The following is a 25,691-nucleotide window of genomic DNA, read 5'->3' as shown; positions in this document are numbered from 1 at the left end:
TGTGCGAGTTAGGCTGATTGGCTGTGCTAAATTGCCCCTAGTGTCAGAGGGATTAGCAGGGTAAATATGTGGGGTTACGGGAATAGGGCCTGGGTGGAATTGTTGTCGGTGCTGACTCAATGGGCCGAGTGGCCTCCTTCTGCGCTGTAGGGATTCTATGATTCTAGCTATGATTCATTGCAATTCCACTCAGGCCCCATTCCCGTAATCCTAGGGTTTCTGTGAGATGGGGCTTTCAAGTCACAAAGGGTAATCTCCAATTTATTCTACTGAGTTTTGGATAGTGACATAACTCCCTCCTTCTACTCTTTGCCTTGTAATGGAGAGAAAACAACTCAGCAAATCATCATTGCCCAGGGGAAATTAAGAAGAAAAAAGGGCAGATTGCTGTGACAATGTTTCCGTGAGGTTCATCTGTGGCTTGTCAATGGATCTGTAGTAACAATAGTAGATGTGGACCCAGTGTAACAGTATGAAAGAGGGACATTTTACATTTTCTCTGAGCTGAGCAATTAATCCTGGTAAGAAGGTCTGCACTGGGCGCCCCTGGCTTGGAAAGTCTGTGGGTTGAGTTCTGAAATTTTAAGTGGAGATACATTTTCGCCCCCCAACCTGCTCCCAAGTACTCTGGGCCTCTTGAGGCTTCTGGAGAGAATAACTCAGTGATAGAGGCCCTGACTGCAGGCTTCTGAGGCCTAGCAGTATTCCTGTTTCTTGCCTTAATCTTCAGGCTCAGGCCTCAGGCAGAGGGAGCAAGTCCTGCAAATGGCCACGGCCAGAAAATCATACGTTATTTGTACGATAGCCAGAACCTCTTGGGATTGACCTAGGCAGTAAAACCAGGCCTCGATACTTATATTTTTATTGTTCAGATTTTCTTGAGTCAGAATATAGCAACATAACAGTTTGCTTCTTTTTATGTTTACGAGCAACAGATCTTCTTGTTCACTTAGACAAGTGTCAACTTTGGTTGGATTTCCTGGGAATTTCTTCACATTACCTCCCGCCTTGAACCATCGTACCACCACGCTCCCACCAATGATCCACCCTCATGACATTGTAACTTTCCACAGCCGACTGGAAAGTAAACAGACTCCTTATCCAACTGGATTAGTATTGGCCTCTGGCCAAATACCTTTCTGATCTGCATCTCAAATATTTTAAAAACACAATGAACACAAATTTTCAAAAATAACATTTAATGCCCCTATGAATTTTCTCCTTGCTTGCTTCAGCAGTACCCTGGAGATTACTCTTCAATTCCTGGACGCTCCAGGACAATCCTGGAAGTCCGGCCACCCAAGCTGAGCAATGAAAGGACACTTACTCATTGAACTCTGTCCACTCAAGGAGCTTCGCAGACTCTCGACTGAACCACCGCCAGTCAACTTGGGCCTTTCCGGTTGGATAGACTTATCAGCTGGGTCGGGAATCGGAGCAGTGGACATCACCCCATTGGACGGCAACTGCAGAGAAAGGGAATAAATCAATTCAGCATGTTCGATTTTTGATTTTCCTCTGCCCATGCCGCCCCCTAGATAACTTTGCTTCTGTATTCACATTACTATCACCTTGTGATCTTCAATGGTCCTGACATCTAGTTGACAAACAGAACATTTTCTACTATCATTTATCACTCGCAATAAAACAGAACTTCTACCAACTGTATAGGGTTAGGAAATGAGGGGTCCAACGAGGAACCAATTGCAGGTTAATCGATTTAATTATTACTCAATCTCTGTGAAGGATCAAGGCTCCTTTAATCCCCGGATTTATCCAATTCACAAACTGTGAAAGGAAGCCAAACCAAAGCAAGAACACATTTTCCTACTGACCTATTCCTGGCTGAACGTAAAGGGATGGCACTAAATCTCTCTTAGGTGGTTAATGCTTGCGTACAGCGCTGAGTGCCAACAGATCAAAATGCACCATCTGAGGGAAGGCATTTGCAGGGAAGCAATGGCAGAGTGGTATTGTCACTGGACCAGTAATCCAGAGACCCAGGGTAATGTTCTGGACACCTGGGTTTGAATCCCGCCATGGCAGCCGGTGAAATGTGAATTCAATAAAAATCTGGAAACCATTGTAAATTGTTGTAAAAATCTATCTGATTCACTAATGTCCTCCAGGGAAGGAAATCTGCCATCCTTACCTGGTCTGGCCTACATGTGACTCCAGATCCACAGCAATGTGGTTGACTTTCACTGTTCTTTGAAATGGAGGGCAGATAGGGATGGGCAATAAATGCTGGCTCTGGAATGATGTCCACACCTCACGAATGAATGAAAAAAAATCTGCATTCCCATAGTGCCATTACATTATTGGCTTGGTTAGGGAAATGGCTGAGTGCAAGAGTTAATGGGCAGGTACTCCAATTGACAGGATGAGAGTAGTGTGTCCTGCAAGAGATCTGTATTACAGCCTGAACTATTCACCATGTGAATTAACTACTTGAATGGCAGGCTAGAAAGCCAAAGAACTACGTTTGCCGATGACATAAATATAGGGGGCGTTGTAAATGGAAGGATAAAATTACAAAGAGGTATTCATAGATAAAATGAATGGGCAAACATGTGGCAAATGGATTTCAATGTGAAGTCATCCATCTTGGACCAAAAAAGAAAAAATCAGATTACTTTCCAAATTATGAAAAACTAGAAACAGTGGAGGCTCAAAGAAACCTAAGGGTCCATGTTAATAGATCATTAAAAAGCCATGGACAAGTACAGCAAATAACTAAATAAAAAGCTAATGGGAAACTCACCTTTATAGCAAAGGGGCTAGAATGTAAAGGGATAGAAGCCATGCCTCAAATATAGAAAGCCTTGATTGGACTTGGTGTCCTGCGCTTAATTCTGGGAACCACATCTTGGAGAGGGGATATATTGGCTTTGGAAGAAATGGTGTAGATTTACCAAATATCTGAACTTGATGGGTTAAGTCATGAGGATCAATTCTACAGGCTAAGGTTGTATTCTCTGGATATTGAGAAGATTTAGTGGTGAATTGATCAAGATTTTCATATTAAGGGTGGATATGGAGAGCAAATGTTTCCACTAGTTGGGGAGTCTAGGAGTCGGGAACATAGACTGGATTCTCTAGTCCCGTACGCCCCACCATCGCTGCCAGCGAGAATGGAGAATTTGACTCTCAGCCTAAACTCCATTCACTGCAGCGGGACTGGAGGATCCCAGCAGCAGGACCGGAGAATCCCAGCAGCGGGTAAGGTTGGAGAATTCCAGCCATAGTCGAAACAATTTAACACACAAAGGGCGAGAGAAATCTGGAAGAGGTTTCCGCAAAGGGCAGTTGACGCTAAATTAATTCTCAATTTTAAATCTGAGGTTGCTAGATTTTTATGAACCAAAGATATTAGGGAATTATAAGGCAAAGATAGCAATGTGGAGTTAGATCACATACCAGCCATGAGATGGCAGACCAGGTTCAAGGGGTTGAACAGTCCTTGGAGGAAAAAAACATCCCCAGACACTCACGTGAAGACATGAGGAAAAGCGTTTGTTGAGCGGAGGAAGGCGAGATGATTAGATGGGAGTGACCAAAAGTTTGTTCGAGGACATGGGTTTTGAGGACGTTCTTTAAAAGGTTGGTGGAGAGGTAGAGGGTGTTTACTTACCTGGGGGGGAGCAGTACCACTGTAGGTCTTTGTAATTTTCCTCCTCACTGTCTCTTTCACTGACTTGACCTTCCTGCTCAACGATTTCCGTGAATTCGTGGGGGATTTTGCTGTGCCCACTTTCTCACTGCTGACCCCTTCTTTACCAACGCACTGGTGGGGTAAAATAGAACAGCGTCACTTCATTTATGGAACTCAGTGGACATCTCTCCCACAGAATCAAGATAATGTGTTCGGATTAGGATATACATTTTCAGAGAAATAGGTGGAACACTGGATTGGGGCTACCAAATTGGGCCAAATTCTTATTGCCATCTTCGAGCCAGCCAACTTACACAATCGTTGTGACAGCTTTATTTTATGGTGATGGATCTTAATTAGCTGAATATGGAGTGCTGTAATGTAGTGGTTATATTGCTGAACTAGGAATCCAGATTAAGACTGGATTAATAATAATTAATTAATAATGACACGAGTTCAAATCCCACCATGTCAGTTTCGGAATTTGAAATCAGATTTTTAAAGTCTGGAAAGAAGGGTGAGAACCAGTAAAAATGAACAGGAAGCTGTGGGGACTGTCAAAGAAGTCCAACTGGTTCTCTTATGTCGTTTGGGACATTAAACCTGCCTCTGTGCAATTCCAGTCCCAAACCAGTATATTGAATTCTTGACTGCCCCTGAAGTGGCTTTGTGAGCTCCTCAGTTGCATCAAACTGTTACCAGTGTTTCATGAAGGTGGCCCACCATCACCTCCACAGCACCAGGGTGGGTAGGGTAGGGTAGGGTAGGGTGAAGTGTCATCAATGTTCTAATGCAGAGAAATAAAGTGGCCAATTCAGGCACAGCAGGATCCTGCAAACAGCAGTCACGAAACAAGCTGGTATTGCGTACAGGAACCACCCCTTGGCAATTTCACTTCTACTTGTGGGATCTTGTTGTGTCTGAACTGGCAATTTTCAGCTAAAGGAGCCCCCTCAAGAGAAATGAAAGTTTAAAATGTATTTATTAATACTGCAATGAAATTATTGTGACAATCCCCCAGTCGCCACATTTGGGCACCTGTTCAGGTACACTGAGGGAGAATTTAGCGTGGCCAATGCACCCCCTAACCAGCATGTCTTTCAGACTGTGGGAGGAAACCGGATCATCCGGAGGAAACTCACGCAGACACGGGGAGAACATGCAGACTGCACACAGACAGTGACCCAAGTCGGGAATCGAACCCGGGTCCCTGGCGCTGTGAGGCAGCAGTGCTCACAGAGACCAAACGATCACAGTAGCATGTAAAATAACGCAGCCAGCTCTCTGCTATGGGGAGCAATGAGTGTAGCCACAATGTATTGTGCCCAATACGTGAAATTTTCACTCAGTTTTAAAAGAGCACCTCTAGGTATCAGCCATTAGAGGCTGTAAAGCAGTGAGGCGGCACCTCACTATCGGGTTATAAATCCCTAGGAAAGAATCAACATTAAATTACGGACATAATTCCTCACCTGCCAAGAGATGATTCCCCCAGTGACCTCCCCCTCTCAACCCCCTCACCACACCCCACAGAATCAATTAAGCATTTCAGTGGAGTATCAGAGCACGAATGGAGAGGAAATTTGGGGCTCACTTAGAATCATAGAATCCTACAGTGCAAAAGGAGGCCATTCGGCCCATCGAATTTGCACCAACCACAATCCCAGCCAGGCCCTATCCCTGTAACCCCACATATTTACCCCGCTAATCCCTCTAACCTATGCATCCCGGGACACTAAGGGGCAATTTTGCATGGCCGATGCACCTAACCCGCACATCTTTTGGACTTCTGGGAGCAACCGGAGCAAACCCACGGGGAAAACGTGCAGAGTCCACACAGACTGTCGGACTGCTAAGTGAAATACTGACAGAAATGCACCCAAGACAGGAGTCTCTTGGGCAATAGCACATTTCTGCACATTCTAGCACTTGTCTGCATTTAATTTCATTTGCTCTGTTTACTTGTGCAGAGTGCTGAATATCTGGCGCCTGAACCACCTCATGGGTTTTACTTACCCTTGCACTGAATAACTTCAAATTTACAGCATTAAAACTGCCCATTCAGCCCATCTAGTCTATGTCAATGCTTATGTTCCAAACAAACCTCCTACCAAAATACATTTCTATTCCTTGGGTGCTAGGCTAGCTTCTCCTCAAATGAACCGATGCTTTTCACTTAACTAGTACATGTGATAGCAGGTCCCTCATTCTAACCACTCTTTGGGTAAAGAGGTTGCTCCTCAGTCCTGATGAAAGATCACTGCCCTGAAATGCTATCTCTGCTTCTCTCCTCACAGATGCTGCCTGATCTGCTGAGTGTCCCCAGCATTTTCTACTTTTATTTCAGATTTCCGGCACCTGCAGTACTTTTGCTTTGCAACTCTGTCAGAGAGCTGTCACAAACACAATGGACGGGGTTTTCTGGCCGCACTCACCCTGAAACCGGAAAATCCTGCTCGAGGTCAACGGACCTTTCCATGGTCCACCCCCCCCCCCCCCCCCCCCAATTCCCATGGTGGGCAGGACGGCATATTTCGCCCCAATATGCTGAATGCCCTCTTTCTATGCTGGGTGAGTGGATGAATCACAGAATGCCTACAGCGCAGAAGGAGGCCACTTGGCCCATCGAGCCAGCACCGACCACAATCCCACCCTATTCCCGTAACCCCACATATTTACCCTGCTAATCCCCCTGACACTAGGGGCAATTTAGCATGGCCAATCCACCTAACCTGCACATCTTTGGACTGTGGGAGGAAACCGGAGCACCCGGAGGAAACCCACGCAGACATAGGGAGAATGTGCAAACTCCACACAGACAGTGAACCAAGGCCGGGAATTGAACCCAGGTCCCTGGCGCGGTGAGGCAGCAGTGCTAATCACTGTGCCACCGTGCCTTCCATGACTAACCAACGATCTCCCTCAACTGTCAAAGAATGACCACTTACTCCGTGATTCTGGGCAGTCAGGCCCTTGTCCACCTCAATGTCGGCCAGGGAGCGGGATACCTTGTGCGACTTGTCTTCGCCACATTCCGAGTCGGAGGACGTTTTCCCAGATTTTTTTGGAGCCCGTGCGACACTGTGCTCGACGGTCGTGTGGAAAGGTTTGACAAACTTCTTCCCCATCCGCCCTTCCAGACTGCTGGAAGATGGGGATCTGCAGACGGCCATCGCAGGCGCAGGATCTTCCTCAGGCCGTTTTTGCAAAGTCTTGTTCAAGTATGGCTGCTTCTTGAGAGCCCTTGACCCTGAGTAATTCACCGATCTTTCATCGTGTAGCGAGTCCGACAGTTTGTTGCACGTCCCGTCGCAAGTGTTTTCTGAGGTGGAAGGGTTGTGGGGGGGTGGGGAAGGAAAAATAAATAAAACTTATCACCTTTTCTGAACCAACTCTTCCAATATTCTGCACAGCGTCATACAGGGACAAGCAAGTTGAGTCAGATATTTTATAAAACTGCTTTGTGAAATCAGTACACTGATGGATAATAAACATTTACACCTTGATCTTTATAGGAACAAACTTGCTAATAATTCAGAGGCGATAGTTGAGGCGACTCTAAGTTATCTTGTTAAAACAAAATTATTTGTGCATAGAGCACTCTGGTAGTTGTCCGAACTTGTCCAGGTGGGAACCCGTGTTACTGGAATGCTGTGCAGTGGGCCTTTGTACTTTCAAGCTCGTTGTACCTGCATGAAAATTAACATGACTCACTTAAATTTTGATGAAAAGTTATCAACCCAATACGTTAACTCTGTTTCTCCTTCCATGGATGCTGCTAAGCCTGCTGGGCATTTGTAGCACTTTGTTTTGTTTTTATTATGACTCACTCAAGTCCCTGGCTCCTCCAGATCTTTCCTCCAGTGAAACATTTAAAAATCAACCTCCAAGATAGATTTCTGAAGAAGCACTGGGCAGAGGTCCATAAACCTCTGGCGTAGGAGTGAGCCACTTATTCAGGAAGTGAGGGCTGCTGCAAAGTACCCTCCCTAATGTACAGCAAACAGGCAGGAGGGGGTGTCCTCTCTGATAGGGATAGTGAGAATCATACTGGACCATATGTTGGTTTAAATTAATGCTACAGGACTGACATTTTAAAAGCACACATCAGAGACTCCACCAGCTGGTGACAAAATAGCGAGAATTGGATGCCAAGTTTACAAGATAATAATGATGAGGCAATGGCGGAACGGGGAAATGTTATGGACAACAACAAAGAATCTACTGCAGATATGAAAGGTTAGCAACTTTGGAAATTTTCCAATTGTCGGCCACTTGGTGAGGTTCCTATACCAATCAGGTGGTCAAGTGGCACGGTGGCACTGCTGCTTCACAGTGCCAGGGACCCGGGTTTGATTCCCGGCTTGGGTCACTGTGTGTGCGGAGTCTGCACGTTCCCCCCGTGTCTGCGCGGGTTTCCTCCGGGTGCTCTGGTTTCCTCCCACAGTCCGCAAGCCGTGCTGTTTAGGTGGATTGGCCATGCTAAATTCTCCCTCAGTGTACCCGAATAGGCACTGGAGTGTGGCGACTAGGGGATTTTCACAGTAACTTCATTACAGTGTGAATGTAAGCCTACTTGTGACTAATAAATAAACTTTAAAACTTTAACTCTGTGTATGTCAGAAATGTTCCTTTCCAACTTTGGTATCTGTGACAACATTCAAAGTGCCAACAGCCCTACAAGCCTTGTTCCATCTTACAAACAGCTCCATACTGCATCAAGATCAGACATTCTGACTCCAAGTATTGACTTCACACTCACCCCGGAGGTAGAAGATTGTGGGTTCAAGTTACACTCCTGATATGTCAGCATGTTGTTTAGGCTGACATCTCAGTGCTGTATGCAAGTGCCATCTTTGGCTAAGACATTAAAACAAGAACCTGTAATCCCCCTCAGCTGGACAGGAGAGATCCCACAGCACAACATTGAGGAAGAGCAAAGGAGTCCTCTCCGGTGTTCTGGCCAATCCTTTAACCAACATCACCAGAACCGAGTGTTTGGTGTTTATGATACCTTGTTGAGTGCAAACTGTTTCTGCAATTCCTACTTTACATCACTGAGTACACTTCCAAACTATTTTCTGAGGTCATGAAAGGAGTCAGGATAAATTCAAATCTCTTTCTTTAAAGAAAAATTAAAACTGGAGCAATTGTAATACTAGCACCTTCCTCCAAGAAAGTTTCCATCTGAACCTCACTGCATGATGCATGTCCAATCGCTCATATTTACATGGAGAACTATCACATGGAGAACTATCACTTTATGCTCTCCAAATAAGTTTCAAAATCTCGAGAATTGATTCCTGGCCGGGGGCGAGGTGGGGGGGGGGGGGTTGTAGTTTCATAGCATCATAGAATGCCTACAGTGCAGAAAGAAGCTATTTGGCCCATCGAGTCTGCACCAACCACAATCCCACCCAGACCAACCAAAGGTCCGTTGGCTTTGGGCTGAAATTTCTGGTCCCATGGCGGGCGGGATTGGAAAATCCTGCAGTCAGTGGCACCTTGCACCATGGAGAAGCCAGCAAAGCGGGCAAAACCTCACCCTCTCCCCCTGCTTCTCTGCAGTATTCCTGTAACCCCACTATTTACCCTGCTAATCCCCCTGACACTAAGGGTCAATTTGGCATGGCCAATCAACCTAACCCGCAAATCTTTAGATTGTGGGAGGAAACTGGAGCACCCCGAGGGAACCCACGCAGACACGGGGAGAAAGTGCAAACTCCACACAGGCAGTGACCCGAAGCTGGAATTGAACCTGGGTCCCTGGTGCTGAGGCAGCAGTGCTCACCACTGTGCCGCCCTTGTGTGTTTCCCCCTTGTGTGTGGGGAAGATTTTTCAGGTATTTGTGCTCTCGCATGAGGGGGTTTCTGGTTTTTTTCCTATCGGGGATTGGACACTCTTTTCAGATCTCGAGATTCCTGGCTACCAGTTTTTTCTGGCCCCGCCTTGCCACACCTTCTGATTTTTTATCTGAGATTATCTGGAGAGAAAAGCTGGCTGTGCAGCTTGCGAACTACACACCGTTTTCTCCCCTCAGCCAGCACTCTGGGCAGAGAATGGAAAATTCCACCCAGTATAGGCCATTTCTTTTGACAAACAGTGGTGGAAGTGAGAATATATTTGTACCAAAGAGCATCCAGGATAACTGTTAGAAATAATTGGGAAAAAGGGATTTGGTCTGAAAAAATTGAGCAGAATTATAGATGGTTCAGTCAGGTAAAATGAGAGGGGAGATAGCAGAGAGATAGGTCACAACTTTTCAATCCCACATTACACTTTAGGACTGGAAAGTTAGCCAACGTAGTGACTGTATTTAAAGGTTAAATCAACTAACGACAGACCCGCTAATCGAGTGTCAGTTGAGGGAAACCCATATACTCTATAATTAGAGATTAAATTTGTGAAAACGTAGCAGTGCACTGATTAATCAAAAGGCAGCCAGTGTGGATTGTTAAAGGGAATTTGCGTTTGACAAGTTTAATGAAGTTTTTCTTTTTAGAAAGTGGCCAATTGAATTCTCGAAGCAATGTAGTGAGAGATAATATACTTAGATTGACAACGATTCTTGGTGAAGTGTTGCAGAAGAGGCATGTATAGCTAAGGGGAAGTTCAGCAGCATTGACAGAAGGTTGGTTCATGGCCAGGCAACAATGCTAGAGGTAAAAAGGTTCAGATGAAAGCTCATTGACCAGAAACATTCATTGTTTTTCTCTCCGCAGGTACTGCCTGCATACGAACATATGGATTAGGAACAGAAGTAGGCCACTTGGCCCCTTGAGCCTGCTTCGCCATTGAATTAAAACATGACTGATCTGATTGTAACTTCAACCCCACGTTTCTGTCTACCCCTGATAACTTTTCAAGCATCTATCTAGCTCTGCCTTAAAAATATTCAAAGATTCGGCTTCCACTGCCTTTTCTAGAGTTCTGGAGACTCAGGACCTTCTGAGAGAAGAAATTTCTCCTCATCTCTGTCTTAACTGAGTGACCCTTTATCTTTAAACGTTGACCACCTAGTTCTAGCTTTTCCAAAGAGGGGCAACATCCTCTCCACATCCACCCTCAGGATCTTGAAGGTTTCGATCAAGTTGCCTCTTAACTCTTCGAAACGCGAGTGGATACAAACCTAACCTTTCCAAACTTTCCTTGTAAAACAACCTGCCCATTCCTGGAATTAGTCTAGTAATTCTTCTCTGAGCTGCTTCTAATGCATTTACATCTTTCCTTAAATAGGAGACCAATACGGTGCACAATATTCCAGATGTGGACTCACCAATGCCCTGGACAAATAAAGTATGGTAAGAAGTTTAACAACACCAGGTTAAAGTCTAACAGGTTTATTTGGTAGCAAAAGCCACACAAGCTTTCGGAGCTGCAAGCCCCTTCTTCAGGTGAGTGGGAATTCTGTTCACAAAACAATTTGTGAACAGAATTCCCACTCACCTGAAGAAGGGGCTTGCAGCTCCGAAAGTTTGTGCGGCCTTTGCTACCAAATAAACCTGTTGGACTTTAACCTGGTGTTGTTAAACTTCTTACTGTGTTTACCCCAGTCCAACGCCGGCATCTCCACATCACAAATAAAGTATAACCTCCCTACTTTTGTAATTCATTCCCCTCAGCATTATTTTATTTTTATTTTAGATTTCCAACATCCATAGTATTTTGCTTTTGTGATAGTAAAAAGATATTGCTTGCACTGGAGAAAGCTTGCAAACGTGTGCCCTGAGGGTAAGTGCCGGGTCCATTTCTGATTGGACTAATCATTCACACCGTATTGATTCTCAATCGCATTATTTATTTATACTGTATCAAGATTGCATTGGAATGTGCTCCAGCTTACCTCCAGTAGATGCAGACTTCATTTCATCCACTTTAATCAGTTTCTTTTTTGATCTGCGTTTTGAAGAAACCAATTTGTGGAGTCTCTTAAACTTCACCTCTTGGACATCATCATTCTTCATCTCCTGAATATCATCATCCAGCTGCTCCCATATCTGAATAGGCGAGAAGTGGAATTTATGTTAAATACAGTGGGCTTGAGGAGTTCTGCCTGATTCACAGAATGTGAAGGCCACTCAGCTCCTGACCTCCTTACAGCCTTGATCCAAACATGGACAAAAGAGCTGAACTCCAGAGGTGAGGTGAGAGTGACTGCCCTTGACTTCATTTGACCATGAGTGGAATCCGGGAGCCCAAGCAAAACTGAAGCTGGTGGAAATCAGGAGGGAAACTCTTCATTGGTTGGTGTCATACCTAGCACAAAGAAAGGTGGTTGTGGTTGTCGAAGGTCATTCATTTCAGTCCCAGGGCATCATGCAGGAGTTCCTCAGGGTACTGTCCCAGGATCAACCATCTTCACCTGCTTCATCAATTACTTTTCCTTATTGTAAGGGTCAGGGAGCGGGGCAGAAGTGGATGGGAAGTAAAGGGATGGAGTGGGGAAGCACTAGGGCAGGAGAGAGGAAGGTCAAGGTGGAGGTGGTGGGATTGGGAGCGGGAGCGGGGGGGGGGGGGGGGGGGGGGGGCGCGGTTGAACAAGGAGTCTTACTCTTACCCGAGTCATGAGGTCAAAGTCCATTCCAGGGACCTGAGCACAAAATACAGTCCCAGTACCCAATACTGAGGGAGTTTTTACTGCGTGTTTGAGCCTCCTTTATTATCAAGCACGTAAGAAGCATCAGAGAAAAATCAAAACTAAATCTACTAAGCAGATGAGAAAACTAAGCACAAGGGAGTATCTAGATATTAGCAATCATAGCAAAATGGAGTTTAAAATAAAAGACTGAGAAAGACACAAGACAGACAAAGAGCTGAAGAAACAGATTAGCAAATAGCTAATTTTGGGAATGAGAAAGGTAAACTGAAGTAATTTTGACAAAGCTTTGGTACAGTAGTATGAAATATCAATGATCAATGAAGTTCAGGAGACATATTTTGCACCATAAAATAAATTAGCCAATAATGAAACACCATGGATGCACAAGGACAAAATTGCAACTCAAGAAAAAGGTGTACACTACGAACACCGTGAGTAAAAGAGAGGATGATAAAAGGGAATACAAAGAGGTTAGGAAATAAGTTTAAAAAAAGAGCAAAGAGGTGCTATGAAATTAAATTGCCAAAGAATACAAAGAAAATAGCATTCTACAGACACAAATTACACAAAAAGGGATAGTATGGGGTCAATATCCTTCGACTCTCTTTTTAACAGCGCACGTCTACGCAAGTTCAACAAGGTAGATGACCCATTACCCAAGGTAGCTGACCCAAAGGAAATCAGAGGTGGGCTGTAAATGCTGGCCTTGTCAGTAATGCCTACATCCCTGAATCAATAAAAAAAAGCTATGGGATTCATAAGTCAAACTCTCAGGTAATGACAACAAAATGGCAGAACTATTGACTGTTACTTTGCCTCAGCATTTTAACCAGGGAAACTAACAATCAGGACACGGTTTTAGAAAGAGCGATACAATCAAAGTTGTAATGGCATTTAAGAGAGAAAGGCAGGTGATAATTGCTAAACTAATGAAGCCTAGAGAAAATTAAGCCACTGGTTTAGATTGATTGCAATACACAAGTTAAATGCAACTAAAGGCAATCATATAAATAAACACACACACACATAAACATTGAAGTTATGAAGAGGGGTTGGGTCGGCTTGGGTTGTTTTCATCGGAGCAGAGAAAATTGAGGGGTGACCTGATCGAGTGTACAAAATTAAAAGCGAGTAGGTGTTCCCTTAGTTGAAGGGTCAGTCACTGGGGAGCACAAGTTCAAGGTGAGGGGCAGGGTGTTTAGGGGGGTGTGAGGAAAAATGCATTTACCCACAGGTGGTGACGGTCTGGAATGTGCTGTCTGGGAGGGTGGTAGAGGCGGATTACCTCACATCTTTTACAAAGTACCTGGATGAGCACTTGGCACGTCATAACATTCAAGGCTATGGGCCAAGTGCTGGTAGATGGAATTAGGTAGGTAGGTCAGGTGTTTCTCATGTGTCGGTGCAGACTCAATGGGCCAAATCACTGGGTGATTCTTTGATTCTGCGAAATTCATTGGAAATGGGAACAGTGCCAGAATAATGGTAGGCACTGCATATTATTCCTTTACTTAAAAAGGTAGTAGAACAAATCAAGAGACAATCAGTCTAACATTGGTGGTGGGAAATGTAACAGAATCCTCAAAGATAAAACAGAAAAACATCTGGAATCGAATACATAATCAAGAGTAATCAGCATAATTTTCAAAAAGGAATGATATGTTTAACCAACCTCATTGAGTTCTTTGAAGAAGTGACAGAAAAAGTAGGCAAGAGAAATGCAGTCATTATAACAAATCTGGATTTTGGTAGACTCATGGTGAAGAACATGTGGAGTTGGGGACATGTAGCAGAATGGATACCACGTTGGCTACAGAATATAAAACAGTAGGTAGGTCGCTGTTTGGAATGATGAAAAATGGGATGTGGTGTTCTCCAGGGATCGGTGCTGTGATCACTATTGTTCACAATTTTCATTAATGATCTGGGCGCAGGAATTGGATTTTAAAACTTATGGACGGTACCAGTTCGGGAGGCATAGTTAACACAAAGGAAGAATGTGACAAAATACAGGAAGGCATTAATAAATTTGTAGAATGGGAGTGTAATTAGGAAATGAATTTTAATACAGATAACTGTGAGGTGGTACACTTTGGTAGGAAGAATAACAAGGCTACATACTTATTAGATGAGTCATAATGGAGTACAGAATCAATACAGGGGTACTAAAAATAGCAGTGCAGGTTCATAAGGCCATAAAAAGAGCAAACCATGTGCTGGGGTTCATTTTTAGTGAGGTATAACAGATGAGAAACCATTTCCCCTTGTGGGGTTGTTCAAAGTTATCAATATAAATAGCCACTCAGGGAAAAAACTCAGGGAATTCAGATAAAACCTTTTAATCCAGAGACGGGTAAGAAGAATTTATTGAAGTAAACATCACAGATTTAATTCATGAGAGGCACATGAGGGGGAAAGGAAGAGAATGGCGCAGAAGGGTTATGAGGAGTGTGAATGCAAGGTGGACAAGTTGTGATGGATGTGGGGGCTAGTTCTGTGCTGTGGACCTTGTTGTTATACTTTCCTATTATTCTTTGAAAGTACTTATTTCGGCTGCAAAGCCCTTTGGGTTGCCCTGAGGTCACGGAAAGTGCTATACAAAGGCAAGTCTCTTGTCCTTTTTCTCTTTCACCAGTAGACACAGCTTTGGGGCCCAGACCACCCAAAGGTTTTCAGGGTCCATGCGTTTGCAAGTATTAAGTAGACTTTACTCACACCACCATCGGAGGACTCATCCCACAGCTCATGGGCTCCACCTGCCGATTGAGTCGAATCCATACTCAGCGACAGCCTGCTATGACATTCGTATTCTTTGAGCTGAAAAATAAATCATAACCTTGGTAAGAACTAAAACTCAGGAGGAAAATAATAAACAAATAGGTCAAACTCTCTGACTTTTGCCAACAGCGATTAGGATTAGCTTTGGCTCAGTGGTGTTACTCCTGCTTCTCAGTCAGAAGGTTGTGGCTTCAAGTCCCGTGCAAGAGACTTGAGCACATAATCCAGGCTGAATCATATAATCCAGGCTGGATCACTGAATCCTGCACAGCCAGCCACAGGGGCTGTTTGTGGCACCTTGCTTTGTGCAAATTTGCTATTGCCTTTCCTACAATACAAGAATGAGACACTTACCATGCACTCCATTGACTGTAAAGCACTTTGGGACATTCTGAGGGTTTGAAAGGCGCCCTATAAATGCAATTTTTCTTATTAGTAGAGATTTAAATGACATCCATAATAGTAGCAGAGAACAACAGCATTAGGCCTGCAAGGTTAGAATTCGCCACGCCTAGAAGAATTGCCTCATGGTTGTGTCAGAGTCTGATCTTGCGGATGTGAATGATAGTTGGTGGCAAGATACAAGTATTTGGAATTGCCTGTGGAAATGCAGACCAGAATCTCTGACCAAAATTAGCCTAATTCTGTTGACAGCTTTTTACACCCATTTTTCCCCGCTGATTTCATTAACGCCCGGTGAAACGTAAAAATAGGCGCAATAAGATGAGACTCAATAAACAAATAAAGCCCAAGGAAAGCCTCTGATCTGGGCTTGAACCCACAACCTTCTGACTCAGTAGCTGTGACAACAAAATAGCCAAGAAAGCTGAACCAAATGCGAACGGCAGTTGCTGTAATCCGTACAAAGAGGTGTCCTAGTTACCTTAGCAAGTGCCTCCTCGATTGTTATGGTCTTATCTTTGACCATCATCATCAGTTCAATGCGGTCCTCATCACTCATGGTAATCTCACTGGCCACAAATCCAACATCTTCTCCTTCAAAAGTCAACAAGGATAACGGGGTTTGGGGGAAGGAAGAAAGAAAGAATTGAATGAGTTATTAAAGAACCTTCAGGGGTAAGATTATAAATCACGATCCACCCAACAAAATTGCTAATTTTGAGGAGCTAAAATGAAAAGAGGTTTTACTTCTTGTAACTGGAAAAATCAGGTAGGTCATCACAGAATCTCACAGGTGGTCATTGTGCCTTTGTCAGAAAGGAAAGATATAGGCTGGAATTCTCTGGCAGTTCACACTGGCGTGGGGTGGCATCAGTGGGAATTCCCATTGACAGCGGCGGGACCAGAGAGTCCAGCCACTAGCAAACAACGTACCACCTCCCGTCGGCGGGAAACACGGGGCTGGAAGGCAGGAGAATCTTGCCCATTACATTTTCTGAAGTGGTGGTGAGCCTTCTGCATAAACTGCAGCAGCCAGTGTGATGATAATAGTTTTGCCGTGACGATGCTGACTGAGATGTACCTTTTAAACAGTTGGAAAGCAGCAGAGAGACTGGGCTAGATCTGCCTTTGTGGCGTGTATCGCACAATATTTATTATATATATATATATATATATGGGGTAGATTAGAACACAACTAGGATATTTTATGTCTTGTTTTCAAGGAAAATAGTAATGTCTGTCACTGCCATAACCAAAAGCCTTGCATTGAGACCTGTTGATTTACTTGCTTAATGGTTAATAAATCTGTCTGGTGCTTTTTTAACTGATCCTCAGTGTGGATGAGGAAATCTTTACTTGTCTACTGAAGGTCATGTATCTCACATGTGCTATGTTCCAGTCAATCAAGATTACGATGGGTGGCACGGTGGTTAGCACTGCTGCCTCATAGTGCCAGGGACCCGGGTTCAATTCCGGCCTCGGGTCACTTCCTCTGTGGAGTTTCCTCCAGGTGCTCCGGTTTCCTCCCACACTCCAAAGATATGCGGGTTAGGTTGATTAGTCATGCTAAACCGACCCTTAGTGGGATTAGGATATGTGGGGTTATGGGGATAGGGCCTGGATAGGATTGTTGCCAATGCAGGCTCGATGGGCCAAATGGCCTTCTTTTTTACTGTAGGGATTCTATGATGAGTGGGGATTGTGTGGTCTCAATTCAACTCTGAGTCATATTCTGTTTAAGTTTTGTTTATTAGTCACAAGTAAGGCTTACATTAACACTGCAATGAAGTTACTGTAAAATTCCCCTAGTTGCCACATTCTGGCACCTGTTCGGGTCAATGCACCCTAACCAGCATGCCTTTCAGAATGTGGGAGGAAACCGGAGCACCCAGAGGAAATCCACGCAGACACAGGGAGAATGTGCAAACGCCACACAGACAGTGACCCAAGCCGGAAATCAAACCCGGGTCCCTGGCGCTGTGAAGCAGCAGTGCTAACCACCCGAATATTGGGCAGCTAAAGGCACACTTTGTAGAGACTTTGTAGAAGTTTGTCTACACACTTTGTAGACCCAATGAGAGGATTGGGGAGTAGCACTAAACCCTAGAAAGTATGTACTATAAAGTGTGTTTGATGTAATTGCGTTTGATTCCGGGTGGATCTCCGCAATAGCTGAGGTAGGATTGCTGACTCTTCTTGAACCTGGGCTTTTCGTCACTCAAACCCCGACCCCAACTGCACCCCTCCCCCGCCCAGTCAACCAGTCTTTTCCCCTAGCCCCCACCCCCGCTGCCATCTCGAGCCTAAAAGCCATTCAAAACAAATTAAAAGCTACACCATTTCTTTCCAATGCCTCCTGTGATGTGCCTCCTGGGGGAAGCTTGAATCGGTATCCAGGAGATTAATCTTTAATTCCTGGAAATCCCAGGACAATCCTGAAGGAATTGGCACCCCAACAACAGGCCTTTAAGCTGAAGTTCCTACCCATTGGGCAGTTGGCACTCGCACAGGGAGAAGTGAAAAGATGCCCTACAATAGCCTCACCTTTACACAGTTCCCGTGCTGCATTCCCTTTCGGTGATTTCCGAAATCCCTGCCAAAACGATTTATTTTTCTTCTTCCAGTCACTACTTCCTGTAATGAGAACACAAAATAGTCAAACAGCGTTGAGCCCTTTCCCTACTTTTTTCATGAACTAATCTTAACACTCAAGTTCATGCTCATAGAAAGTTTCACACACTTTTAACAAAACCCAATCGTATCTTGTAGTATTGTTGCTTTAGCCTGGCCCCCGGGCCTGCGAGCACGGTGTCCCATGTTTACCCTGGTCCCGTGATCAAGGTCCGTGTCTGATGTTCACCCTGGCCAAGGCATGGGAGCGTTGTGTCCTATGTTTACCCTGCCTAGGCAGCACAGTTCTTTGGTGGTTAGTGAGAGCAGTCCAGAGGCATTTGTTGTGGGACTGGAGACATAGGTAGGCCAAGCCAAGTAAGGACAGCAGGTTCTCTTCCCTCAAGGACACCCATGAACCAGTTGGGATTTACAATAATCCAGCAACCTCATGGTCAATTTTACTATTACTAGCTTTTCATTTCCCAGTTTTTAAAACTGAAATCAAAGTTCAAACTGGTGCATTGAAAGTTAAACACAAGTTCTCTGTATTACTAATCGAGGATTCTGAATTAGTCTAATAACGTGAGCACTACACCACCTCATTAACTGGAGTAAATGTGAACTTCTGTATCCTAATTCCATCCACCTGCCTTAATATCCTTGGTTAACAAACATTTATCAATCTCAGATCTAAAATCATTAATGGATCTAGGATGTAATGCTTCCTGTGGGAGTGTGTTCAGCATTTTTACTATCTCTTGGGTGAAGAAGTATTTCTCAGCATTTCTCCTGAATGATCTGGCTCTGATTTTAAAGTTATGTCCCCTTGCCCTGGAGCAGAAAAAGTTTGTTTGCCCCATCTATTGCTTTCAAAATCTTAAAAACCTCAATCGAATCATCCTTTTCAAGGAATACAAATTTAGTTTACTTTTATTCATTCGTGGGACATGGGCTCCAGCTGGCCAGCATTTATTGCCCATCCCGAGCTGCCCAAGGGTAGTTGAGAGTCAGCCACATTGCTGAGGCTCTGGAATCACATGTAGGCCAGACCAGGTAAGGACGGCAGATTTCCTTCCCTAAAGGACTAACTCACCAAAGGACATTAGTGAACCAGATGGGCTTTTCTGACAATCGACGATAGTTTCATGGTCATCAGAAGATTCCTAATTCCAGATGTTTTTTATTGAATTCAAATTCCACCACTTGCCGTGGCGGGATTTGAAGCCGGGTCTCCAGAACATTAGCTGAGTTTCTGGATTAATAGTCTAGTGATAATACCACTAGGCCATCACCTCCCCCATAATCTAACTCTTGGAAATAGGGTTGACGAAGGAAGAGCGGTGGATGTGGTCTATATGGACTTCAGCAAGGCGTTCGATAAGGTCCCCCATGCAAGACTTCTTGAGAAAGTGAGAGGGCATGGGATCCAAGGGGCTGTTGCCTTGTGGATCCAGAACTGGCTTGCCTGCAGAAGGCAGAGAGTGGCTGTGGAGGGGTCTTTCTCTGCATGGCGGTCAGTGACCAGTGGAGTGCCCCAGGGATCTGTTCTGGGACCCTTGCTGTTTGTCATTTTCATAAATGACCTGGATGAGGAAGTGGAGGGATGGGTTGGTAAGTTTGCTGACGACACCAAGGTAGGTGGTGTTGTGGATAGTTTGGAGGGATGTCAGAAGTTGCAGCGAGACATAGATAGAATGCAAGACTGGGCGGAGAAGTGGCAGATGGACTTCAACCCGGATAAGTGTGTGGTGATCCATTTTGGCAGATCCAATGGGATGAAGCAGCAATATAATATGAAGGGTACCATTCTTAGCAGTGTAGAGGATCAGAAGGACCTTGGGGTCCGGGTCCATAGGACTCTTAAATCGGCCTCGCAGGTGGAGGATGCAGTCAAGAAGGCGTACGGCGTACTGGCCTTCATTAATCGAGGGATTGAGTTTAGGAGTCGGGAGATAATGCTGCAGCTTTATAGGACCCTGGTTAGACCCCACTTGGAGTACTGCGCGCAGTTCTGGTCACCTCATTACAGGAAAGATGTTGAAGCCATTGAAAGGGTGCAGAGGAGATTTACAAGGATGTTGCCTGGATTGGGGGGCATGCCTTATGAGGATAGGTTGAGGGAGCTTGGTCTCTTCTCCCTGGAGAGACGAAGGATGAGAGGTGACCTGATAGAGGTTTACAAGATGTTGAGAGGTCTGGATAGGGTAGACTCTCAGAGGCTATTTCCAAGGGCTGAAATGGTTGCTACGAGAGGACACAGGTTTAAGGTGCTGGGGGGTAGGTACAGAGGAGATGTCAGGGGTAAGTTTTTCACTCAGAGGGTGGTGGGTGAGTGGAATCGGCTGACGTCGGTGGTGGTGGAGGCAAACTCGTTGGGGTCTTTTAAGAGACTTCTGGATGAGTACATGGGATTTAATGGGATTGAGGGCTATAGATAGGCCTAGAGGTGGGGATGTGATCGGCGCAACCTGTGGGCCGAAGGGCCTGTTTGTGCTGTGGCTTTCTATGTTCTATGTTCTAAATCAGTGCTGTATTCATTGAAGGTGAGCATATTCTTCCTGAGGTTCAATGCCCAGAACTGTAACAGTACTCCAGATGTAGTCCAACAAGGATAGTTGTAGAAAAACTTGCTTCTTTGTATTCCAATCCTTTAGATATAAAAGCACACATTCCATTCAGGGTTGGGTCTCCTGACTGGGTCAGATTGGCAAGTGAATCTTGCATTTATGTTGCATGCTCAATGTCCCAAAGTATTTCACAGGACTGAGGAGGAGGTGGGAACACGGAGAGGAGTTGTGTGAAGAGGTTTCCAAGAAGGGGGCGCAACATATCAAAGCAGATGAGGTTAGGAGGGGAATTCCAACCCAGGGCTGTGTTGATAAATTCTTGATTTCTCGAGGAATTAAGGGCTATGGGGAGAGAGCGGGTAAATGGAGTTGAAATCAACCATGATTGAATGGTGGAGTGGACTCGATGGGCCGAATGGCCTTACTTCCGCTCCTATGTCTTATGGTCTTATGGTCTGAAGGCTGTGTCAACAATGGCAGATCAGAAGGAGGAAGAGACCAAACACATCCAGATCAGAGAGGACAATGGCCAAAGCGAGTTGCGAGTAAAAGTTGAAGATATTAGGGATGAGTTGCTTGGAATGGAGACCAAGTGTAGGTTCTGAAGACAGGGTGAAATGAGAGTGGGGTTTAGTGTGGGACAAATAAATATATATATGTATATGAAAGAAAAATTGATAGAGAGTTACATAAGATAGATTTAGAGATAGATAGAGACATAATAAAACCGAAACAGAGACAATTAGAAAGATGAGTATAGAATCATAGAATCCCTACAGTGCAGAAAGAGGCCATTCAGCCCATCGAGTCTGCATCAACCACAATCCCACCCAGGCCCTATCTCCATAACCCCATGTATTTATTCTGCTAGTTCCCCTGACACTAAGGGGCGATTTAGCATGGCCAATCCACCTAACCCACACAACTTTGGAATGTGGGAGGAAACTGGAGCACCCGGACGAAAGCCACGTAGACACGGGGAGAACTTGCAAACTCCACACAGATGGTGACCCAAGCCAGGAATCGAACCCAGGTCCCTGGCACTGTGAGGCAGCAGCACTAACCACTGTGCCGTACAGACAGTGGTTAGATAGAGATTGACAAGTAGGTAGTTACAGGGAAGTAGGACAAGAGACAGATACATAGGTATGGATACAAAGACAAATGAACAGATAGTTTGACTATGGGTCAGCAAATAAGATAAATATTTGAACAAATAAACAGGCAGATAGATGATACTTAAGCAAACACTGAGTAAAGAGAATGACAGATAAAGCTCGACGTAGATACATAGATAGATATGGACAGATGGATGGATTCACAATAGATAGCCAGGGAGGTAGAGGAATTAAGATAATTGGCAGATAGACAGACATGCAAATAGAAACACAGGCATAAAGATACATAAACAGATAGACGCAAAGACAGACGGCGAGGGAAAAATGAGGATCTTTTAGTTCAACAATTTAACAGTAATCCACAAAACATAAACGATACTCACCAACTGACCCTTCCTCCGAGCTTGACTTGCAAATCAAATGTCTGTTTAAAGAGATAAAAGTATGCTAGTACGCAAGCAACATTCATTTGATTTACAGAGCTTTGTAAGTAAATTCATGAATAATAGAAGCCTCCACTTCAAGGACTCTTTACTTAACAAAAGTGCTCCCCCTGGATAAACTAACTGTCCTTTCTGGTATGGTGCTGTTGCTCTTGAAACCCCTCCCAAGCCTTTCTCTGTTTGTCTTTGGATTGAAATTCAGACGCCACTCCTGGATCCGACAGACCGTGAGCGACTTGAAGCAATTCACTGATGGATCGGTTCAGGCTGGGATTCTGGTCGTCCTGTGATTTGCTGCACGCATCAAACAGACAGACCACCAAACAGCATTCCAAGATCACAAATTAGGTCAACAATCGCAAGGTGACAGATAATTCAATAGTCAGAACATTGGATGCAAAGGTCAACAAGACAGCAAATCATCATGGCAAGAACAAACCTTCCCACTCCAAAGCTCTGGGCATTGTGTGACTCACAGTCAAGAGTGGTAAGAGGCTAACTGAATGAGTTGCTGGCAGAATGCCTTTCGCCCAGAGAAGACAAGGAAGATAATTTGACCGGAATGTGAGTTTGATGCTGAGACAGAGCAGGAAACCGCAAGGCCAGACAGAGAAGTGAAAATTACAGTGCTTTCCATTTATAGGGCAGAACTTTCCCAAAATTGCAGTGCTGGATCGGGTGAGAAAAGCTGTGCAAACTTTGCCGGCTTCAGGAATGTCTTTTCTCGCCTGATCAAACAATTTGGGGGTAGGGCCTGGGTGGGATTGTTGTCGGTGCAGACTCGATGGGCCGAATGGCCTCTTTCTGTACTGTAGGGTTTCTATGATTTCTTCTATGATTACATACAAGGTCCCCGCCCCCCTCCCTCCATGGAGATTGGGACCTCCCCACCCCGTCTCCTTCATGGAGATTGGGATGCCCCATGGCGATCAGGGCATTCCCCCCCACAACACCCTCCCTCCAACATCGGGGCACCACCTAACATCTGGGCACCCACCCTCACTGTCATCGGGGCTCTTCCTTCTCCACCCCCCTTCACTGTTAATAGAGCTCTCCCTACCCCTCCCGCCATCACCACACATAAGGAAACCCCCCTCCTCCCCAATGGATGAGGGTTATCCCCCTGCCACAGTCTTCCCTATATGCCCACTTGGCAGTGCCCCCACTGCCTGGGTGCCAGGGAGAAATCCTTAGCCTTGCCCCTCAACTCCTGGTGCCTCCACACCCTGGCATGGTAATTACAACTGGTTTACACTTTTGATGAAGGGCAGCGCTACGGCGTAAGGCCATTGAATCACATTGAAATTCATTAAAATTTGTGGAAATTAGGTTCACACCCATATCTGATCATGTCACTGTTGGGGGGGGGGGGGGGGGTGGGGGGGAGAGAAGAGATCTCATACAATGGGGGAGCAGGAAGGACAGGCGGAAGGGAGAGGGGGAGGGGATAGGGGAAGTGTGAGGGGGAAGAGGGAAAAGGGAGGAAAAGGGGGAAGGGGAAAAGGGGGGAAGGGGAAAAGGGGGGGAAGGGGAAAAAGGGGGAAGGGGAAAAGGGGGGAAGGGGAAAAGGGGAAAAGGGGGGAAGGGGAAAAGGGGAAGGGGAAAAGGGGAAGGGGAAAAGGGGGAAGGGGAAAAGGGGAAGGGGAAAAGGGGGAAGGGGAAAAGGGGGAAGGGGAAAAGGGAAAAGGGGGAAGGGGAAAAGGGGGGAAGGGGAAAAGGGGAAGGGGAAAAGGGAAAAGGGGGAAGGGGAAAGGGGAAAGGGGGAAGGGGAAAAGGGGGAAGGGGAAAAGGGGGAAGGGGAAAAGGGGGAAGGGGAAAAGGGGGAAGGGGAAAAGGGGGAAGGGGAAGGGGAAAAGGGGGAAGGGGGGAGAAGGGAAGGAAGGGGAAGGGGGAGAAGGGAAGGAAGGGGAAGGGGGAGAAGGGAAGGAAGGGGAAGGGGGAGAAGGGAAGGAAGGGGAAGGGGGAGAAGGGAAGGAAGGGGAAGGGGGAGAAGGGAAGGAAGGGGAAGGGGGAGAAGGGAAGGAAGGGGAAGGGGGAGAAGGGAAGGAAGGGGAAGGGGGAGAAGGGAAGGGGGAGAAGGGAAGGAAGGGGAAGGGGGAGAAGGGAAGGGGGAGAAGGGAAGGGGAAGGGGGAGAAGGGAAGGGGAAGGGGGAGAAGGGAAGGGGAAGGGGGAGAAGGGAAGGGGGAGAGGGGAAGGGGGAGAAGGGAAGGGGAAGGGGGAGAAGGGAAGGGGAAGGGGGAGAAGGGAAGGGGAAGGGGGAGAAGGGAAGGGGAAGGGGAGAAGGGAAGGGGAAGGGGGAGAAGGGAAGGGGAAGGGGAGAAGGGAAGGGGAAAGGGGGGAGAAGGGAAGGGGAAGGGGAGAAGGGAAGGGGAAGGGGGAGAAGGGGGGGAAGGGGGTGAAGGGGGGAAGGGAAGGGGAGGAAGGGGTAAGGGATTAAGGAGAAAAAGGGGGAGGGGAGAGAAGGGGAGGAAGAGGAGGGGAGAGATCAAAGAACAAAGAATAGTACAGCACAGGAAACAGGCCCTTCAGCCCTCCAAGCCTGTGCCGCTCGTTGGTCCAACTAGACCATTCGTTTGTATCCCTCCATTCCCAGACTGCTCATGTGATTATCCAGGTAAGTCTTAAACGATGCCAGCGTGTCTGCCTCCACCACCCTACTTGGCAGCGCATTCCAGGCCCCCACCACTCTCTGTGTAAAAAACATCCCTCTGATATCTGAGTTATACCTCGCCCCTCTCACCTTGAGCCCGGACCCCTCGTGATCGTCACCTCCGACCTGGGAAAAAGCTTCCCACTGTTCACCCTATCTATACCCTTCATAATTTTGTACACCTCTATTAGGTCTCCCCTCATTCTCCGTCTTTCCAGGGAGAACAAGCCCAGTTTACCCAATCTCTCCTCATAGCCAAGACCCTCCATACCAGGCAACATCCTGGTAAACCTTCTCTGCACTCTCTCTAAAGCCTCCACATCCTTCTGGTAGTGCGGCGACCAGAACTGGACGCAATACACCAAATGTGGCCGAACCAGCGTTCTATACAGCTGCATCATCAGACTCCAGCTTTTATACTCTATACCCCATCCTATAAAGGCAAGCATACCATATGCCTTCTTCACCTTCTCCACCTGTGCTGCCACCTTCAAGGATTTGTGGACTTGCACACCTAGGTTCCTCTGTGTTTCTATACTCTTGATGGCTCTGCCATTTATTGTATAACTCCCTCCAACATTAGTGCTTCCAAAATGCATCACTTCGCATTTATCTGGATTAAATTCCATCTCTCCGCCCAATTTTCCAGCCTATCTATATCCTGCTGTATTGTCCGACAATGTTCATCGCTATCCGCAAGTCCAGCCATCTTCGTGTCATCCGCAAACTTGCTGATAACACCAGTTACACCTTCTTCCAAATCATTTACATATATCGCAAATAGCAGAGGTCCCAGTACAGAGCCCTGCGGAACACCACTGGTCACAGACCTCCAGCCGGAAAAAGACCCTTCGACTGTTACCC

At 45.8% G+C, this 25,691-nt stretch overlaps 1 protein-coding gene across 3 annotated transcripts in view; it reads right to left on the bottom strand.

The window, feature by feature from the left end:
• Nucleotides 1-25,691, bottom strand: part of LOC144504617 (SAM and SH3 domain-containing protein 1-like) — a 97,331-nt gene that overhangs the window by 22,667 nt on the left and 48,973 nt on the right. For 2 of the 3 annotated variants that reach the window (XM_078230243.1, XM_078230241.1), the window contains exons 5-13: nt 22,117-22,157; nt 17,980-18,069; nt 15,917-16,029; nt 15,388-15,444; nt 14,971-15,072; nt 11,500-11,653; nt 6,604-6,977; nt 3,635-3,787; nt 1,328-1,466 (exon numbers count right to left, since the gene is read on the bottom strand). In XM_078230243.1, coding sequence (XP_078086369.1) covers nt 1,328-1,466; nt 3,635-3,787; nt 6,604-6,977; nt 11,500-11,653; nt 14,971-15,072; nt 15,388-15,444; nt 15,917-16,029; nt 17,980-18,069; nt 22,117-22,157 — 1,223 coding nt within the window. The remainder of the gene's footprint in view (nt 1-1,327; nt 1,467-3,634; nt 3,788-6,603; nt 6,978-11,499; nt 11,654-14,970; nt 15,073-15,387; nt 15,445-15,916; nt 16,030-17,979; nt 18,070-22,116; nt 22,158-25,691) is intronic. The other variant, XM_078230242.1, reaches the window with a different exon arrangement.

The sequence above is a fragment of the Mustelus asterias genome, chromosome 15 (assembly GCF_964213995.1).
Source record: "Mustelus asterias chromosome 15, sMusAst1.hap1.1, whole genome shotgun sequence".
Classification (NCBI taxonomy): Eukaryota; Metazoa; Chordata; class Chondrichthyes; order Carcharhiniformes; family Triakidae; genus Mustelus; species Mustelus asterias.
The sequence above is the reverse complement of the archived record's forward strand: the minus strand, read 5'-3'. Positions and strand labels throughout refer to the sequence as shown.